This window comes from Enoplosus armatus, chromosome 15 (assembly GCF_043641665.1).
Source record: "Enoplosus armatus isolate fEnoArm2 chromosome 15, fEnoArm2.hap1, whole genome shotgun sequence".
In the NCBI taxonomy this organism is placed as follows: domain Eukaryota; kingdom Metazoa; phylum Chordata; class Actinopteri; order Centrarchiformes; family Enoplosidae; genus Enoplosus; species Enoplosus armatus.
In genome coordinates this window covers 10,428,074-10,443,916 of record NC_092194.1, presented here as the reverse complement: position 1 = coordinate 10,443,916, position 15,843 = coordinate 10,428,074, and the positions used below count along the sequence as shown (strand labels likewise).

At 40.1% G+C, this 15,843-nt stretch overlaps 2 protein-coding genes across 4 annotated transcripts; one reads left to right on the top strand and one right to left on the bottom strand.

The window, feature by feature from the left end:
- Positions 1 to 1,113: 1,113 nt before the first annotated feature.
- Positions 1,114 to 4,229, bottom strand: chmp3 (charged multivesicular body protein 3). 2 transcript variants are annotated; one of them, XM_070920040.1, is made up of 6 exons: positions 4,089 to 4,229; positions 3,365 to 3,425; positions 2,818 to 2,997; positions 2,551 to 2,672; positions 2,296 to 2,410; positions 1,114 to 2,149 (listed from the first exon to the last, which is right to left on the bottom strand). In XM_070920040.1, the coding sequence occupies exons 1-6, from the start codon at positions 4,131 to 4,133 to the stop codon at positions 2,010 to 2,012; spliced, it is 663 nt and encodes a 220-aa protein (XP_070776141.1). In that variant the 5' UTR covers positions 4,134 to 4,229; the 3' UTR covers positions 1,114 to 2,009. The 2 variants fall into 2 exon arrangements, with proteins under 2 accessions (XP_070776141.1, XP_070776143.1); XM_070920042.1 differs by having other exon boundaries at positions 2,551 to 2,631; positions 2,885 to 2,997.
- A 2,842-nt stretch (positions 4,230 to 7,071) lies between these two features.
- Positions 7,072 to 14,855, top strand: hspa4l (heat shock protein 4 like). Of its 2 annotated transcripts, none has more exons than XM_070919746.1 (19): positions 7,072 to 7,178; positions 8,273 to 8,330; positions 8,522 to 8,662; positions 8,937 to 9,059; positions 9,151 to 9,250; positions 9,539 to 9,672; positions 9,760 to 10,004; positions 10,086 to 10,162; positions 10,259 to 10,410; positions 10,545 to 10,651; positions 10,819 to 10,952; positions 11,230 to 11,426; positions 12,590 to 12,664; positions 13,001 to 13,141; positions 13,522 to 13,647; positions 13,759 to 13,866; positions 14,003 to 14,122; positions 14,366 to 14,527; positions 14,629 to 14,855. In XM_070919746.1, the coding sequence occupies exons 1-19, from the start codon at positions 7,072 to 7,074 to the stop codon at positions 14,815 to 14,817; spliced, it is 2,496 nt and encodes an 831-aa protein (XP_070775847.1). In that variant the 3' UTR covers positions 14,818 to 14,855. The 2 variants fall into 2 exon arrangements, with proteins under 2 accessions (XP_070775847.1, XP_070775846.1); XM_070919745.1 differs by having other exon boundaries at positions 12,998 to 13,141.
- The last annotated feature ends 988 nt before the right edge of the window (positions 14,856 to 15,843 follow it).

Here is a 15,843-nt window from a genome sequence, read left to right as displayed (position 1 = left end):
AGTTATTTTCATTATTGACACATCTGCTGCTTATTTGCTGGATTCATCGTTTAGTCCAAAATGTCTGAAAATAGTGAAAAAGACGATTACCACTCCACAACACAACTTCTTAAAACCCAGGTGATGTCTTCAGAATGATTGTTTTCTCCAACACACCATAATATTCAGTTTACAGCAATCAAAAAAAGAAACACAGCTGGAACTAGAGAGTGTTTGCTGACTGTTCACTATCAAATTACTTGCCTGTTCATTTACTGTCAATTGACTAATCTATGAATCATTGGATTGTTTCAGCATAATAAACAAACTAAAAAAATACACCTCTTAAAACTAATGTTGACAAGGGACCAATGTTCAAGACAGGGTCTCAATATTACAGTAGCTAATAATGTAGGATCGCCTTAGATGATCTTGTAAGAAACTACAAGATGATGAAATGGTAATGCTTTTGAATAAATAAATTGCATCTCATAAGGAGAGACATTTTGCCTGAGATTTCTCTACCTCTGGTGACCAAACCTGGGAACACCTGCTCCATTTGAGCTACACTACCTGTGCTTTGTCCAGCCTCTGGCCTACTTACTGAAGCCAGAGAACAGAGGCAAGGTTTTGTTACAGTACAGCAAAAGCTGCTGAGGGAGGGCTGTGGCTGGTAGAAATCTAATCCTTTTGTCCATTTTGAAACCAAGGAAAGGCTTCAGAACGAGGGTACCCAAAATGCACTGCCAAAAAGACTCAACATTTGAACACAATGTGATTCTTTTTCCATCATCTCACAGGTTGAATAGAAAATATCCAGAAATTAATTATTTGACATAGTTTCTGAATCACACCTCCAGCACCTGACTATTGGCAGATTAGATGAAAAGCAGCACTCTCATTTAGCCATTTAACTCTTCACAGTTTGGTTTCAGAACTGATGAGCAAACAGGTGTTTGTGTCAACAGAATTAGTTTGTCCATGCAGTACAGTTTCTGACCTGCTAAGTGGGCTGTTGCAACACCGGCAGGTTCAGATTTCCCAAAAGCTTATTCCTGATTAGAATAAACATTGTGTTTATTGTGATGTTGTACAGTAAGTTAACGTGATCGACGCTGAAATCAGAAACAGGTGTGTACTGCATTCTTCTTATTGACATCCTTTGTTCTTAAAAGTTTATTTCCTTCTTTTCCTTTCTTCCATTCACATAGAAAAATTATACACACAACACTTCCACAATACACACAGTAGGTTCTGCACTAACCAACCTTTCCATTTCCTCTGTATCTTCCTGCTGAGAAGGAACTCAATAGTGATACAAAGTCAAACATTTAACGAGCTGAGTGTTAACGCAAAAAAGGGGTTAGGGTAGTTATGCGTGCATTTTTCTGATGAGTGTACTTTACATGTATGACCACATACAGAATAGATACATTTTGACTGTACAGAAAATTAACTATCAAAAGAGAAATCCACCAGTCACCTCTAGTGTTTCAGATAATGTGGGCAGGTTGCCAGTAAACGGAACAGTTGCTTACAAAATGTATCCTAACAGATTAGAACTGCTGCTGAATAGTGATCTAGGATGTGATCTAAGTGCAGCGCGGCTTATTTAATCACTTATTTGGATCATAAATACCCAAGTACCTCCACCACCAGTCCATAACTTTGGACAGAAGAATATGACGAAGCACTGTAGGCACAGCAGGCTTTTCATACTTACATTATATACACTTTCTTAAACCTTCTGTTTGACTTTGGATAATAAAGACTTACCTAGGGTTACCCCAGATAATAAAGACAAAAAGCAAAAACACCTTTTTCTTCTCGCTGAGTAGATGTTCTATAAAAAAAACTTTTTTTAAAGACATTAACTGCCGTAGCACAAAGTTAACCCATGATGATTATGTGAAATAATAAATGTAATATGAAGCGGAGCGGACGCTCAGTACTGTAAAACCTGCACCAGAATTGTCTCTGTCCTCATTGGAGTGAGCAAACTGACTTTGACAGAAGCGTGGCAGTTCACCTTAGCTTCTCAGAGCTGCCAATCTTGACTGCATCGCTTCAATGTCCTCCTCTGACTCATCCTCTGAAGCTGCAGCGGCTCCAGCCGGCTCAATTTGAGGCAGGGCATCTGTGACTTTGCTCGGTGCTTTGCCAAGGGCACCTAACAAAGCAAATACAACCATGAAACAGAGCGCTCAGTATTATTCATTTGTGGTATAATTCAATCTTATATTCTTAGAAAATCTAGACACTAAAACGGGAAAGTAACAATATATTGTGATGATTCAGTTAAACAAATCTCTTCACCTGCTGTGATCTCAAAGAGGATCTTGTCAACTTCCTCCTCTGCTGCTTCCTCCATCTCCTCTCCATCTTCCATGCTCTCAAACGTGTCTTCCAGCATTTCCTCAATGATGCCAGCCTGAAAGATGAATATGAATACATGATACAATGGTTTAGCAACTTTTGATGGTGATAGGAGTCGGTCGCAGTGTTACATTTCTTGTAGTAACTTGATTGTAAGTAAAAATGTATCTATTTATGTTGGACACTGCTGTTGACCTTCATCATCTCCTTTGATAGATCCCTCATGGTGGCCTGGATCTCTGGGATTTTGACTAAGTTCTGCATGGCTTTCATCACCTCTGTGCTCTTCTGCAGGGACCCGGCTACACGCAGTACAGCTAGAAACACACAAATGCATTTACTGATGATGCAGAGCAGAACATTAAGTTTTATGATAAAAGAGCAAACTGTTCAACTGATGACCAGAAAGAATTTCACATAAAATGATAGAAATGTTCCTGTGTCGAATACTCCCAAACTCACCTTGCTGATTCTTCATGCTGAGTTGCACAGAGTTCATGTGGGCTTTGGAAGCGTAAAGTTTTGTGACAGCTCGTTTAGACTGAATCATCTCCTTTGCGAGAACCACACACACATCCTTCTGGCCCTTTTTGGCAGCATCTTTGATGGATCTTTTAACCTTTTCTTCTTCCCTTTGAATATCTGAAACAAAAGGGTATGTCATTACATACGACACAAAAACTAATATAAGTAATTTATGTAATTAGGTCATTGACTGTAGTGTGTGATAAAATTATACAACAATACAAATTTACCATCTTAATGAGACACTACCTCTAGTGAAAAGTCATTACACTTATACTGGAATTATTTTATTTGACACTCCAATTGAAGTTGTGATTATATCTTCCATTTGTTATCAGATACTTATAAATGACAGAATAATCATGAATCTACATTAAAGTAAATGTACAATTGAATGGATATTTTACAATCATAAATTAATATACATTAAAAATGTTTTTTTACAGCTGTTCAGTGATAGTGTCAAATGCAGACAGTATCTTACCTCGAATTTGTCTGTCAATCACTCTCATTTCCTTCCTGATTTTTCCTGACCACTCATTGATCTGAAATGAGACATTCAATTCAATTCAATTCAATTTTATTTATATAGCGCCAAATCACAACAAAAGTCATCTCATGACACTTTACAAAATAGAGCAGGTCTCGACCGACTCTTTATGATGTTATTACAGAGACCCAACAATTCCAACATTATGGTATTAATAACTGCATTAATATTGCCCTAACAGTTGCAGTAAGTTTGTAACACCCATGTCAACATTAATCTAAAGCAATGCATAACTTAACAGCTAAACTGTAACAGATCAGGATGTCAGCTAAAACGAACTCAATCAGGGTTTGTTTACACTGAAGTGACTGACAGTAGGCTAGTGTTAGCTTAGTTGCTAACTAGCTAGCTCTTCAGCACAGACACCAAAATAAGATTGGCCGATCGGTAAAAGAGGCATGTAGCCAAACGTATAACGTCAAATACGGTACAAATAATACAGGTTAACGTAGGATACCATTACAAGGGCTGTTGGCTCATTTTTAACTAGATTAACATCAGTGGTTCCGTTAGTAAGAAGTAGCAACAGATTGGACGAACTAAGCTGAGTTGAACTGACAGCTAACGTTAGCAACGTTAGCAAAAGGCGCTGTCGTTTTTTTCTTACAACGGACAAAACTCTCAAAGACAGTCCTGGTCTTCACCAGTCAGTACTCACCAGCTCTTTTGTTGGTTTCTCTGATGTTCTGCCGAACAGTCCCATTGTGATTAGTAAGTTAAATGCCAAGCTAACCTACCCGACTAAAACTAGCTGGCTAGCTCAGCTTGATAGACCAGCACTTCCTGCTCTCGTTCAGGCCCCTCGGGCTTAGTACCAACATGAAGGAACATTCAGTCCATCTGGTCCTCATCAAGGAAACGAGGACAAGTATTCAAGTGAAGTTGAAATCGAACGAGCCACACAACTAATACAATTGTGTGTTTTTGGTGAGCCATTTTAACATATTAAAGGATTTCACATTACAGATACCCACGATGCATTTATGACCAGTCAAAACTTTAAGTAAAGTTATCTCCAATTACATTTTGACGAGTAAGAATAATCTAATTAAAATGTCTTCAGTTCAATTTTGCTTATCAGACATGTTCCTGTTTTGAATTATGACCAGTCATAATTGAAATTCTTTATTCTTTATTTAGCTTAAACAAAGTGGCCGCTAATCTTCCTGGGGTCCACACAAAAATATCTTTAATTCAGCACATTTAAAGACATCATAATTAGTTAGAACTAGTAAAATTTAAATTTAGGTTTCCTGAAATTGGAGTTATGACTAGTAAAAACTAAAATCAGCATTTAAGCTTACTTGTTACAGTCCCTTTTAAGAGATTTAGTGCATGCCTATTTGTTCATAATCACAGTAAAACTTGAAAGCAAAAGACCACTGGTGCACTAGAAGGATGTAGGATGTGTGGGTGTAGGTGTGCAGGGCCATTGAGTAGAGTTTAGAGGTTCTTAAGTATTTCCACTTTCTGCTACTTTCTTTTTCTTCTCCACTTCAAATTAGAAGGAACTATTGTACAGTAATATATAAAGTAGCTGAAGTTGGTTCCACATTGACCAACTACAACATTAAAATGTTCTTTACACATTAACAGTGTATTAGGAATAATAATATAATAATACAATATATACATATACCATTCTGTGAAGGCCTATTCTGCATAATGAATAATCTCAATACTGTAATAGCTGTATTTGCTGTATGTCTTTATAATTTTGGGGTATTCTTACAATGTGGTATTGCTACTTTTACTTGTACACTCGCACACAAGTGTTTTCACTTAGTCTGATTAGACCTTCGCTTAAGTTGATGTCGGGTGGAGCTATGCTGGGTATTACTTGAGATCACTGAAGTCCATTTACCAGTTAAAACAGGCCATTTTCAAAGCAGACATTTTGACTTGTCATAGCACGAAAAGCCCAGGTGTTACTAATAACATTAACAATGGTACCTTTACGTGTCCCAGTAAGCTGTGACAGTGTGACAGTGAGCATGACCCTGAATCTAAAGCAGCTAAATGGAATTCCAACCATCATTCATTTTATTAACACTTGTGTTGGTGGACCATCACTGTGTAGGGGCTTTAAATGGGATCTGAATTGCCACCACTGCTAAAAACTCACCACAGTGCAGCAGTGTAAATGAACAATATCTTAAGCTCAAAACCCTTATTTTATTATTCAATATCCAATAAAGCTATAGTTGTATAGCATGTGTAAATTGGGCACAAAAAAAGGAAGAGACGATGAATGTCTTAGTCTAGGCATACCAGGCATCATTTTTAAATGTATTTCAAGTGAAATACGAGACACCAGCCATGGTTCTAAAAGCCGGACCCAGACCTTTTCTAAACACTTCTTATCTTCCTTATGCAGACATCAAACATCGATGGGTCAGCATTGGAAAGTAACTAAGTACTTTACTCAAGTACTGTACTTTGGGGAAATTTTCAGGTACTTCTACTTAACTTGAGTATTTCTGTTTAATGCTTTCTAAACTTTCTAGTTCTATATCACATGCAGTTATTGTTATCAGTTCCTTAGCATATTGCGTCAATGTCTGAAACATAATAGGTTGTTACTACCCAACAGTACATAAAGTAGTTATTGTTAGCACCACCTCAGCACTAAAAAGCTGGTTACACATTAATTTTCAGTTAATAATTACATTTTTTCGACTTTTTACACAGTGGTATTACTATTTCTACTTAAAAAATAATATTGGCATCTGGACATAGGTCATGTTAAAATAAAACACAAAAATAAACTAAGATAATAATAATGAAATTAAGCCTTGATGCATTTAAAGAATACACAGAGAAACCGATGTTAAAGAGACATTCAGCGACTCTTCTTTATTTTTACTTTCCCCACTTCTTTCCATATGTATTATTCCATATTAATATTTGGATTCACAGTTCATCATGTGCCCAGACAGACCACACCTGTGTTACCTCACAGGGAAAACGGACTTTGTAGCCTTTCAGGGAACTCTTGCTTTCAGGCTGTGTGCCACCCCTTGCCAGCTCCAGATATTAATTAGATATCTGTGACGCTTTCATGGATATAACAGTCATGTGCACGCATCAATTTTGAAGCACGTGACGATTTGGACGGAGAAACTCTACCTGACAGGTTAAATTTAGGGCAAACATGTCTAACAGGCCACTGCTGCCCCTATAGCTTGTGACGTTTTTCCGCGGTCCCCTTTCCAGGGAGTTCTAGATGTTTCTGTTATCGATTGGTTGTCGCACCAATCGCGTACGGACCCTGGGTGTGACACAGCCAATCAGAGACGTCCGGGGGCGGGCTTTAGCGCATCAGTCAGTCAGAGCCGCTGGGTGATGTTGAGGCCGCCTTGGAGTGGGAGAATCCGCTCTGGACACCATTGCTCCCTGGGATTACTCTGAATGAGTTTGCTATAAACAGCTACACTTACATAACAGCTAGTAATTCAGTTAGTGCAACCTCCGCCAGCTTTCTCGTATCTTTTCAGAGCAGAGGACCCGCTTAATTACATTTCATGTTGGAATAGACCGCCATTGTATATAGCCTATATATATATTTTTTTTTCTCATAGGTGTGAAGTGCGGTCTTTGCGGAGGATAACTTACAAGAGGTGAATTTGAGAGCGGTCATTATGTCAGTGGTAGGCATTGATGTGGGTTTCCAAAACTGTTACATCGCTGTGGCGAGGAGCGGTGGCATTGAAACCATTACCAATGACTACAGTGACAGATGCACACCGTAAGTATAAATATTGACAGGCATCATCACCGTGAAATGTAGACTGGCTGTGAGTTCATGACGCAATGTTTGCGACTGGAGGCGCGCTGGCTGAGCGGTGATGGTATAGAGGCAGCGGGGATGGTGGTGTTGGCTGTGATGGGGCCTGTAACTACTGTGTTTTATTCACCGTCACAGCAGGTTAACGTAGGTCAAAATGTCGCATGTGTCGGTCGCTTGTTGAAATGACCCTTTCTCCTTACAGACAGCTGACATGTCCCCTGATAGCCACCAGTGCTGCGCAGTGCGCCTCAAAGTTGGCTAAGATAAGCGACCTAAAGAAGACAGGGTGTTTTTTTTAGGTTATATAGCATGTTAATGTGTTATTATATGTGCTCTAAAGGAAAATAGAAATTTTGACATGACATGGCGGTAGTGCGTCTATTATGGCCTGTCAAAAAGCTACATCCTTGACGTCTACAAGGAGAAGCCCAGAAATGACAGGGAGTTAAATCCCAGGGTGGACCATACTAGTGACATAGTTTTATTTATAGATTATATAATCAATCTAACAATACATGGAATTTCCATTCCTGATTCTGGAGGGGCACATAAGAGGCTGACTGGACTACATCTGCTGCAGCATCCTGCAAACAGGGATGTGCAGCTGGGAAGGAGAATGAGCATTGCACCTTTAAGTGGGGATCTTTTTGAGGCAAGGTGAAACTAGGGAGTGACTTGCCACTGCCAACCAGTGTGAAATGGATCCCTGAGCCTTGTATGACTAGAAGCATTCATCTTTTTCTGTAAACACAATGGTTTGCTGTTTGTCTGCTAAACAAAGTGTTAAATGAGTTTGGGAGGTGGTGTGTTTTTTTTTGGACAGGATGAGCTCACTTTTGAAGGTGAACTGTTCTGTCTCACTGCCCTAGTTTTGTGGTTCTTCTTCAGACTCCCCTGTGAAATTTCCTTAATCGAAATGTGCCCCTCTGCACTCGACATTTGATTCTGTCTGCAACAGTCAATTACAGTTCTGCCTCGTCTGCCACATCTGTTAACAGGATTGTCTCTGTTGTAGCCTGCCTAATTTGCTGATGTATTTGTCTTCCATCAAGGGCTTGTGTGTCTTTGGCCTCCAAAAACCGCATGATTGGAAATGCAGCTAAAAGTCAAGTAAGATCATCCATGGCAGTTTGTCTAATTTCTGTAATAAAAGCACACTTCATTACACACTGAAATGATGAAGTCAATTGCAAGTGTTGTCTTTTTGGATTATGAGTTTATAATCTTTACAATTCACATATACAAAATAGCTATTATAAATCGTGGCTTTACAAAATGCACTGAGTATCTTCTTATTTTAGATCATAACAAACTTCAAAAATACAGTCCATGGCTTCAAAAAGTTCCACGGCAGAGCATTTGATGACCCATTTGTCCAAGCGGAAAAACCCAAACTGCCTTACAGCTTACATAAACTGGCCAATGGAAACACTGGAATTAAGGTGAAGCACTGTACAAACTTCCAGCATGTTCTTCTTCTCTGCTTTCTGTTTTTCCCCATTCTCTCTGACCCCGACCATTTTCTGCTGTCATTGCACACCTTTGTTCTTTTAATACAACCATGACGCTTTCCCTGATAAGTGAGTGGGTTGCACAGATGTTTTTTGTTTCTTTTCCTGTAATTCACCCCCAAACTACTCACTGGCTTCATGCTTAATACGCCTTACTCTCTACTTTTAACTAGCCTGAGAGGTCCTAATGGTATCATGTTTACAGGTGCGTTATTTGGATGAGGACAAAGTGTTCACAATTGAGCAGATCACTGGGATGCTGCTCAACAAGCTGAAGGAGACGTCAGAGAGTGCCCTGAAGAAGCCGGTGGTAGACTGTGTCATCTCTGTGAGTGATAAAAAAAACATGACAGAGGGGCATCAACATAATTCACCAAGTGGTTCAAAGAAACATATCGATTTGTGCTTTTGTGTTACAGGTCCCAAGTTTTTTCACAGATGCTGAAAGGAGATCTGTGTTTGATGCAACTCAGATCGCAGGGCTGAACTGTTTACGGCTCATTAATGACACTACCGCAGGTCAGTGTTCGTGGAAACATGGGTAGAAGTGGCATTTCTGAAATGGGTGCATAGGATTAAGGTGGAAGGACACTCAGCTTTTGTGTTTTTTTAACGGCACCAACTTTTGCTGAGGTCATTATAGTAAAATATGCAGGTGCACACTTGAGGCAGTACCTGAACTCTTGGTTTCACCTTTTATTTCATTGATTCAATAACATATTGTATCTAAAAATATAAGACATTAGTACAAATAGTGTATTTTATAACTCAACCAAAGGTGACAATAAATGTCTTTCTTATGAACAGTGGCTTTGGCCTATGGGATCTACAAACAGGACCTTCCTAATCCAGAAGAGAGGCCAAGAAATGTGGTCTTTGTGGACATGGGCCATTCGTCATTCCAGGTCTCCATCACGGCCTTCAACAAAGGCAAACTCAAGGTTAGCCTTTCACCTTTTTCCATCTCCATCCACACCTACACCCGTACCTTTAAACCGTCGAGCTCAATGTCACTTCTCGTCTGTCAGGTCCTCGCCACTGCGTTCGACCTGTACCTCGGCGGGCGTAATTTTGACGAGGCGTTGGTCGATTACTTCTGCGAGGAATTTAAGGGAAAGTACAAGCTTAATGTGAGGGACAACCCGAGGGCTCTGCTGCGGCTGCACCAGGAGTGCGAGAAACTGAAGAAGCTCATGAGTGCCAACTCCTCTGATCTGCCTCTGAACATAGAGTGCTTCATGAATGACATTGATGTTTCCAGCAGGATGAACAGGTACAAATTGTCGTCTTTAATCATCCATCTCCTAGGTGGAAAGCTAGCATTGCAAATTTCATCTTTATTTGTAACCCACAGGGGCCATTTTGAAGACATGTGTGCTCAATATCTGATGAGAGTAGAGATGCCACTGAAAGCAGTCCTTGAACAGTCAAGTACGTCCCTCAAATTTGGTTGAATTTACGAAGGCATGTTGTTTGACCACTATATGACGGAAGAATCCACTCAGTTCTGTGTGTGTTTTGTGGCAGAGCTGAGCCGGGATGACATCTATGCGGTGGAGATAGTTGGAGGAGCCACGAGAAGCCCAGCTATCAAAGAGAGAATCGGCAAGTTTTTTGGCAAAGACATCAGCACCACACTCAACGCAGACGAAGCTGTCGCTCGAGGCTGTGCTCTTCAGGTGTGCCTCTTCTACTGACACTAACAGATAATGTCTTCTCGTTTCGATGCACTGTACAAATATTCTGTAGCTCACAAAATATGATGGAGTAAATGTTTTTGTGTGGTGTGTGTGTGCTGATTGTTTGGGTGTAGTGTGCGATTTTGTCTCCAGCATTTAAGGTGCGAGAATTCTCCATCACTGACGTGGTTCCCTTTCCTATTACTCTTCGCTGGAAATCACCAACAGAGGATGGAGGGGGGTAAGGACATTTTATCATCTTAATTAGCCATGTAAGGCAGGAACACTACATAAAACAAGGCTCTATATTTCGAGCTTGGTCAGCTAGCTTGAAGATACAGTATTTGCTGACTGTGTGTTCAACAACCTGACGTAGCTGTTTTTTTCTTCCTGCGTTTTTCGTCACAGAGAGTGTGAGGTGTTCAGTAAGAATCATGCTGCTCCGTTTTCCAAAGTGATCACCTTTCACAAGAAGGAACCCTTTGACCTTGAAGCCTTCTACAGCAGCCCTCAAGATCTCCCCTACCCAGACCACAGGATAGGTAACTCAGCTCATTCTGCCCTCTGGAAGTCAGACGTGCTGTTTTTAAAGAGTGGGGATGTGCAAGTAGTTTTTCGGTGGCCCATTTATGGTCCCTATTGGGATCTACATCCTGGATGGGAATCAGGAATAAGGCACAGTCTCCCACAGATGGGTCCTAATGAGGGGGAGGGGGCACACACTCAGTAACTTCCGTCTGTCTGTTAAGGGAATATGTTGTAGGACCTGTAATTGAAGCTCTTTAACAAACCACTTGTTTTGTTCCCATCTGTCACCAGGATGTTTTTCTGTACAGAACGTGGTTCCCCAGCCAGATGGAGACAGCTCCAAAGTGAAGGTCAAAGTGCGTGTTAACGTCCACGGCATCTTCAGTGTGTCCAGCGCCTCCCTGATCGAGAAGCAGAAAGGGGAGGGAGAGGACATGCAGATTGACTCAGAGCCAATGGTGCAGAATGAAGGCAGGGCAGAGGACCAGGTAAGATGAGTTTTTTTCTTTTGTGATGTTAACACCAGTGTGAGTTAACTGTCTCAACAACTATCAGACAGAGTTCCATGAAATTTGGTACAGGCATTCATTATTTTTTTACATGACAGTGTCCATAAATAGGACCATAGTGTGGGGGTGTTCTCTGAAGCCAGCATTTATTAACAGCGTTTTTACTTGCAACTATGAAAATCTTAGATATCAGGTAGATATCACTTTTCAGAATTCTTGTCTTCCAAGCCTGGAGTTTGACCCCCCCTGCCGGGCCTAAGCATTTTTTTTAAATATATTTTCAAAGCATTCCAAGACTGTACATTGTCATATTCTTTGTAAGACCTTCTATAGTTGTGTTGTTAGAATAAGTCATTTATTCAACACTGGACCTAACAAGCTTTCTGGGGGAAACCCTGCTTTTACACGAACCTTCAGGAAGAACTCCAAGCTCCAAACACACCAGTATCCTTGATGTTAAGCGTCTTACTTTATGCCAAAAAGGCTGAACACGTGGGCATGGTCCACTTGTACTGATCCACACTCTCTAGAGTCCTGAGTCCCAATTAATTTGGATTTCTGCTTAGGGGTTCCAAAGAACTGAATCTAATTTTTCTAACAAAAATCCCTCCAGGTCAATGAACTGGTGGAGGTTTATCTCTTTTTCACAATGCTTTGTTGAGTTTTCATGCCTTGAGGTTTCCTACTAATTCTTGGCCATGAGGAAACCTCAACTCCTTTGAAGTTAACCTTAACTGTTAAAAGAAAGTTTATTACAACTATGTATAGTCAGAATATGAAGCTCGTACTGTTCTGATGTCTCATGGATTCTGTATGTATAATCTTGTGCTTTTAAACAACCTGGTGTAGAAATATGTGGCTCCAGAGATGTCATATAGCCTGTGGATTAGTAATCCATCACAAAGTTTCTCGTCCACATCCTAATATGGAGTCATTTGCAGACTGTGTCGTAACCTTGCCCATTCTAAGGCTATTTCGTTAAGGGTATGGTTATGTGTCTTAAATAAATATGGTTTAGAAGATAATTCCTTTACATTTGTCTTATGTACAGTAGCTGAATTAGATGAATCACAAGTCAAATATGCAATATTATATATCTAATCTGGCTTGGATTAAATAGCTGAATATGTGTTGCGTCTCAGACCAAAATGCAAGTGGACCAGGAAGGCCAAAGCCAGGGGGACCAGCAGAGCGAGGACAACACTTCCAGCAGTAAGGTCAGAAATATATTTTTTCCTGCTCGAATCAGACAGTGTTGATATGATGATATGATGATATGATACAGACATTATTTTTAGAAAATGGCCCTTTTATACTTTCCTTCTGTAGCAGATATGACAGTGGTATTAAGTAACATATGACATAGAAACAGAGAAAAATGGTCACAAAAATGCAAATTCTAAGATAGTGAATTGATGTAAATAGTGCTTATTGATGCATCCTGAGAGGAATACCATAAAATTGTATTAATCAGGCTGGAAAATATATAGTGCCCCATCTTCGACTACAGCCGAAAAGACTGAAATGTGTTTTCTGGTTTCCAAATCCAGGAGGGGGTGGCTGGGGAAAAGCAGGACCCAGCAGCAGGAGGAAGCAAACCCAAAGTCAAGGTGAAGAGTATCGATCTGCCCATCATGGCCAACAACATTCGACAGCTTGACAGTGATGTCCTAAACGACTTTGTGGAGTATGAGGTGAGCGCTCCTCTTGGCCTTTGGAGAAGCTGAGTCACGGTCTGATTCAAATGCTGATTACCTGAGCACTAACGGGTGGAGTGGAGTTAGAACCTGATATGTGCTTGATATGTACGCTGTATTTGTCTGTGATTGTTTCCCATGGTGACTTGTTATTGTCATTGTTCCATTTTGGCACCTTTTCAAAGCACCGATTGGCCCTCAAAGGAGCCACAGTGTTTGTTTAGTGCTTACTGATTGGTCTAATCTGTGCCTGTTCTGCATGTTGCCCCTTGTTTAACTTAATATCTGTGTCATTATGTTGATAACATTATATTGTAAGGTATTTCTGTTACTGTTTGGCTCCTCTGTGACATTTTTTGTGTGCTTTTTCCTCACAGCGTCAGATGATTATCCAGGACAAACTGGTGAAAGAGCTGAACGACGCTAAAAATGCTGTTGAGGAGTATGTATATGATCTGCGGGACAAACTTTGCGGGATCTATGAAAAGTACATCACTGAGGAGGTGAGTGCTGCTTTGTTGCATACTTTTGCTGATAATTGTCACGCTGACATTGTAAAGACTAGTGTACTTGAGAAGATTCATATCTGTTTTATGTTTGGCCATCAATGACAGGACAGTAACCGGCTGTCACTGATGCTGGAGGACACAGAGAACTGGCTGTATGAGGATGGAGAGGACCAGCCCAAACAAGTCTATGAGGAGAAGCTAGATGGACTCAAGGTTTATTTTTATTTATTCCAAAGAAAATTATATTTTCAATTTCAGATGGGATTTTACATAGTACTAGAAAAAGCACTATTAACCTACCGGCATTTTAAAATGAGAATAAAATAACATACATTCTGTTATATTCCAGCGGTTGGGTCAACCCATCCAGGACCGGCACAGAGAGCATGAGGACAGGCCGAGGGCTTTTGAAGAGCTGGGAAAGAAACTGCAACTCTACATGAAGTTTGTGGATTCCTTTAAACAGAAGGTAAATACTTTTGATCTAGGGATGCAATGCTTCTTTTTTAATAAAAAATGTTTGAAAGGTAGATTTAAATATTGTTTTTTTTTTTAAAGTATGGCTATGAACTAACACACTGGTCTGTTTTGTTGCTCAACCATCTTTCTGACTTGTCACATTAAGGCTTTTTTAAAGTTTAGTTTTAGTGACACCTTCTGCCATCCTTTTGGATTTGTAAATGTAATTTTCTTGTCACAAACTCTTTCCTAGGACGAGCGATACCTGCATTTGAGTACAGAGGACATGAGCACTGTGGAGAAGTGTGTGAGTGAAAGCATGGGCTGGATGAACGGCAAAATGAACGCACAGAGTAAACTCGCTATTACTCAAGATCCCATTGTTAAAGTAGCAGACATCATTGCCAAAATACAGGTATGTCAATGACCTGATGACCAAATGTTTTAGTTTGAATTCTCGCTCCCATTAGCAGTGATGAGATCTGCTGAACACATTCTGCACTTCTTACTCTCCAGGAACTAGAGGATGTATGTAATCCAGTGATCAACAGGCCAAAGCCCACAGTGGAGGAGGCCCCTGAAGTAAATGACCAAAACAGTGGAGCCCATAATGGCCCGACAGCCAAGCAAGGAGCAGAAGGGAAGGGAGACGCAAAGGGAAGCCAGCAGACAAAGCCTGGCACGAAAGAGATGGAGGTGGACTGAGATCAGTGTCTGAGGAGCAAACTCTGCAACCATCACAGCGTTTACCACAACTGACCATTTAGACAGTAGAAACGTCAATACCTGGGACCATTTCTCCATCGTCACCAGCCACTTTTGTGGATTTGTCTTTTGTGCCCCCCCCCCCCCCCCATGGACTTTTGAGGTTTTTGTTTTCACCCTTTCATCCTTATGTGTGACAATGGTGTGCTTTACTCTCTCAAAGGTTTGACATACTTAATAAATGAAGGAATGAGGCAATAGATTAAACTCTGATTCTGACGTAAAACTGTTTCCTCTGTACCATACAGGAAGGTGTGTTTGCATTCCATGTGTCTCATAAGCGTTATCAGCAGTAAATCCTATCACACATAAGAGAAATAGATAGTGCTGTCCAAACAATTGCTATTGCAGAACTATTAGTTTGTATGCAATAATACAAATTATATATATTTGTATTTAATGAGTTTGAAATGATGTCCATGTCTAGAAACTGTAAATAATATTTCAGTAAATAAAAGCAGCCAGCATATATAATATATGTACATAAAGAACATATTCCCAGTACAATGGCAATGCTTGATACACCAAATCTTATTAGTAAGTGATTGATTTCCTTTTTTGTTTTCTTGCATTTTTCCATACTTAAGTCACGGGATTTAAAGATGGCAGAAATAAATACATTTGTCTGTAAGACAAAGTATCTTTAGTTTGAAATGTTTTGATTTCCTGCAGCTGAAACTGAAGGAAAAATTGGCCAAAATCTATACTGTTTTTCTGTCTGAGTGAAGTCCTGGGATGAGATCAGGACAGCTCAAAAATGTAGTGTGGAGGTAGCATACTAAGATTTGATTCTCCTGCAAAAAATACAAAATGAGAGGGACCCTAGCTGCCAACAAATCAATAATTGTGGATCTAAAAATCTCCAGAGTAGAACTGAAGGTCTGTGATTGCACAGCTAAGACTGAACAATTTATTGACATGTTATCCACATCGCAATATGGCCATGTGCAATATCCAAAATGCAGG

Coding starts and splice junctions, on each gene's coding strand:
- chmp3 (XM_070920040.1), bottom strand. CDS start 4,133: ATGGGACTGTTCGGCAGAACATCAGAGAAACCAACAAAAGAGCTG. Junction 2,411..2,550: donor TATCAAAGGAGATGATGAAG/GTCAACAGCAGT, acceptor TTCATCTTTCAG/GCTGGCATCATTGAGGAAAT. Junction 2,150..2,295: donor CCTCTTTGAGATCACAGCAG/GTGAAGAGATTT, acceptor TTGCTTTGTTAG/GTGCCCTTGGCAAAGCACCG.
- hspa4l (XM_070919745.1), top strand. CDS start 7,072: ATGTCAGTGGTAGGCATTGATGTGGGTTTCCAAAACTGTTACATCGCT. Junction 8,331..8,521: donor GAAATGCAGCTAAAAGTCAA/GTAAGATCATCC, acceptor TTCTTATTTTAG/ATCATAACAAACTTCAAAAA. Junction 9,060..9,150: donor TGGTAGACTGTGTCATCTCT/GTGAGTGATAAA, acceptor TTTGTGTTACAG/GTCCCAAGTTTTTTCACAGA.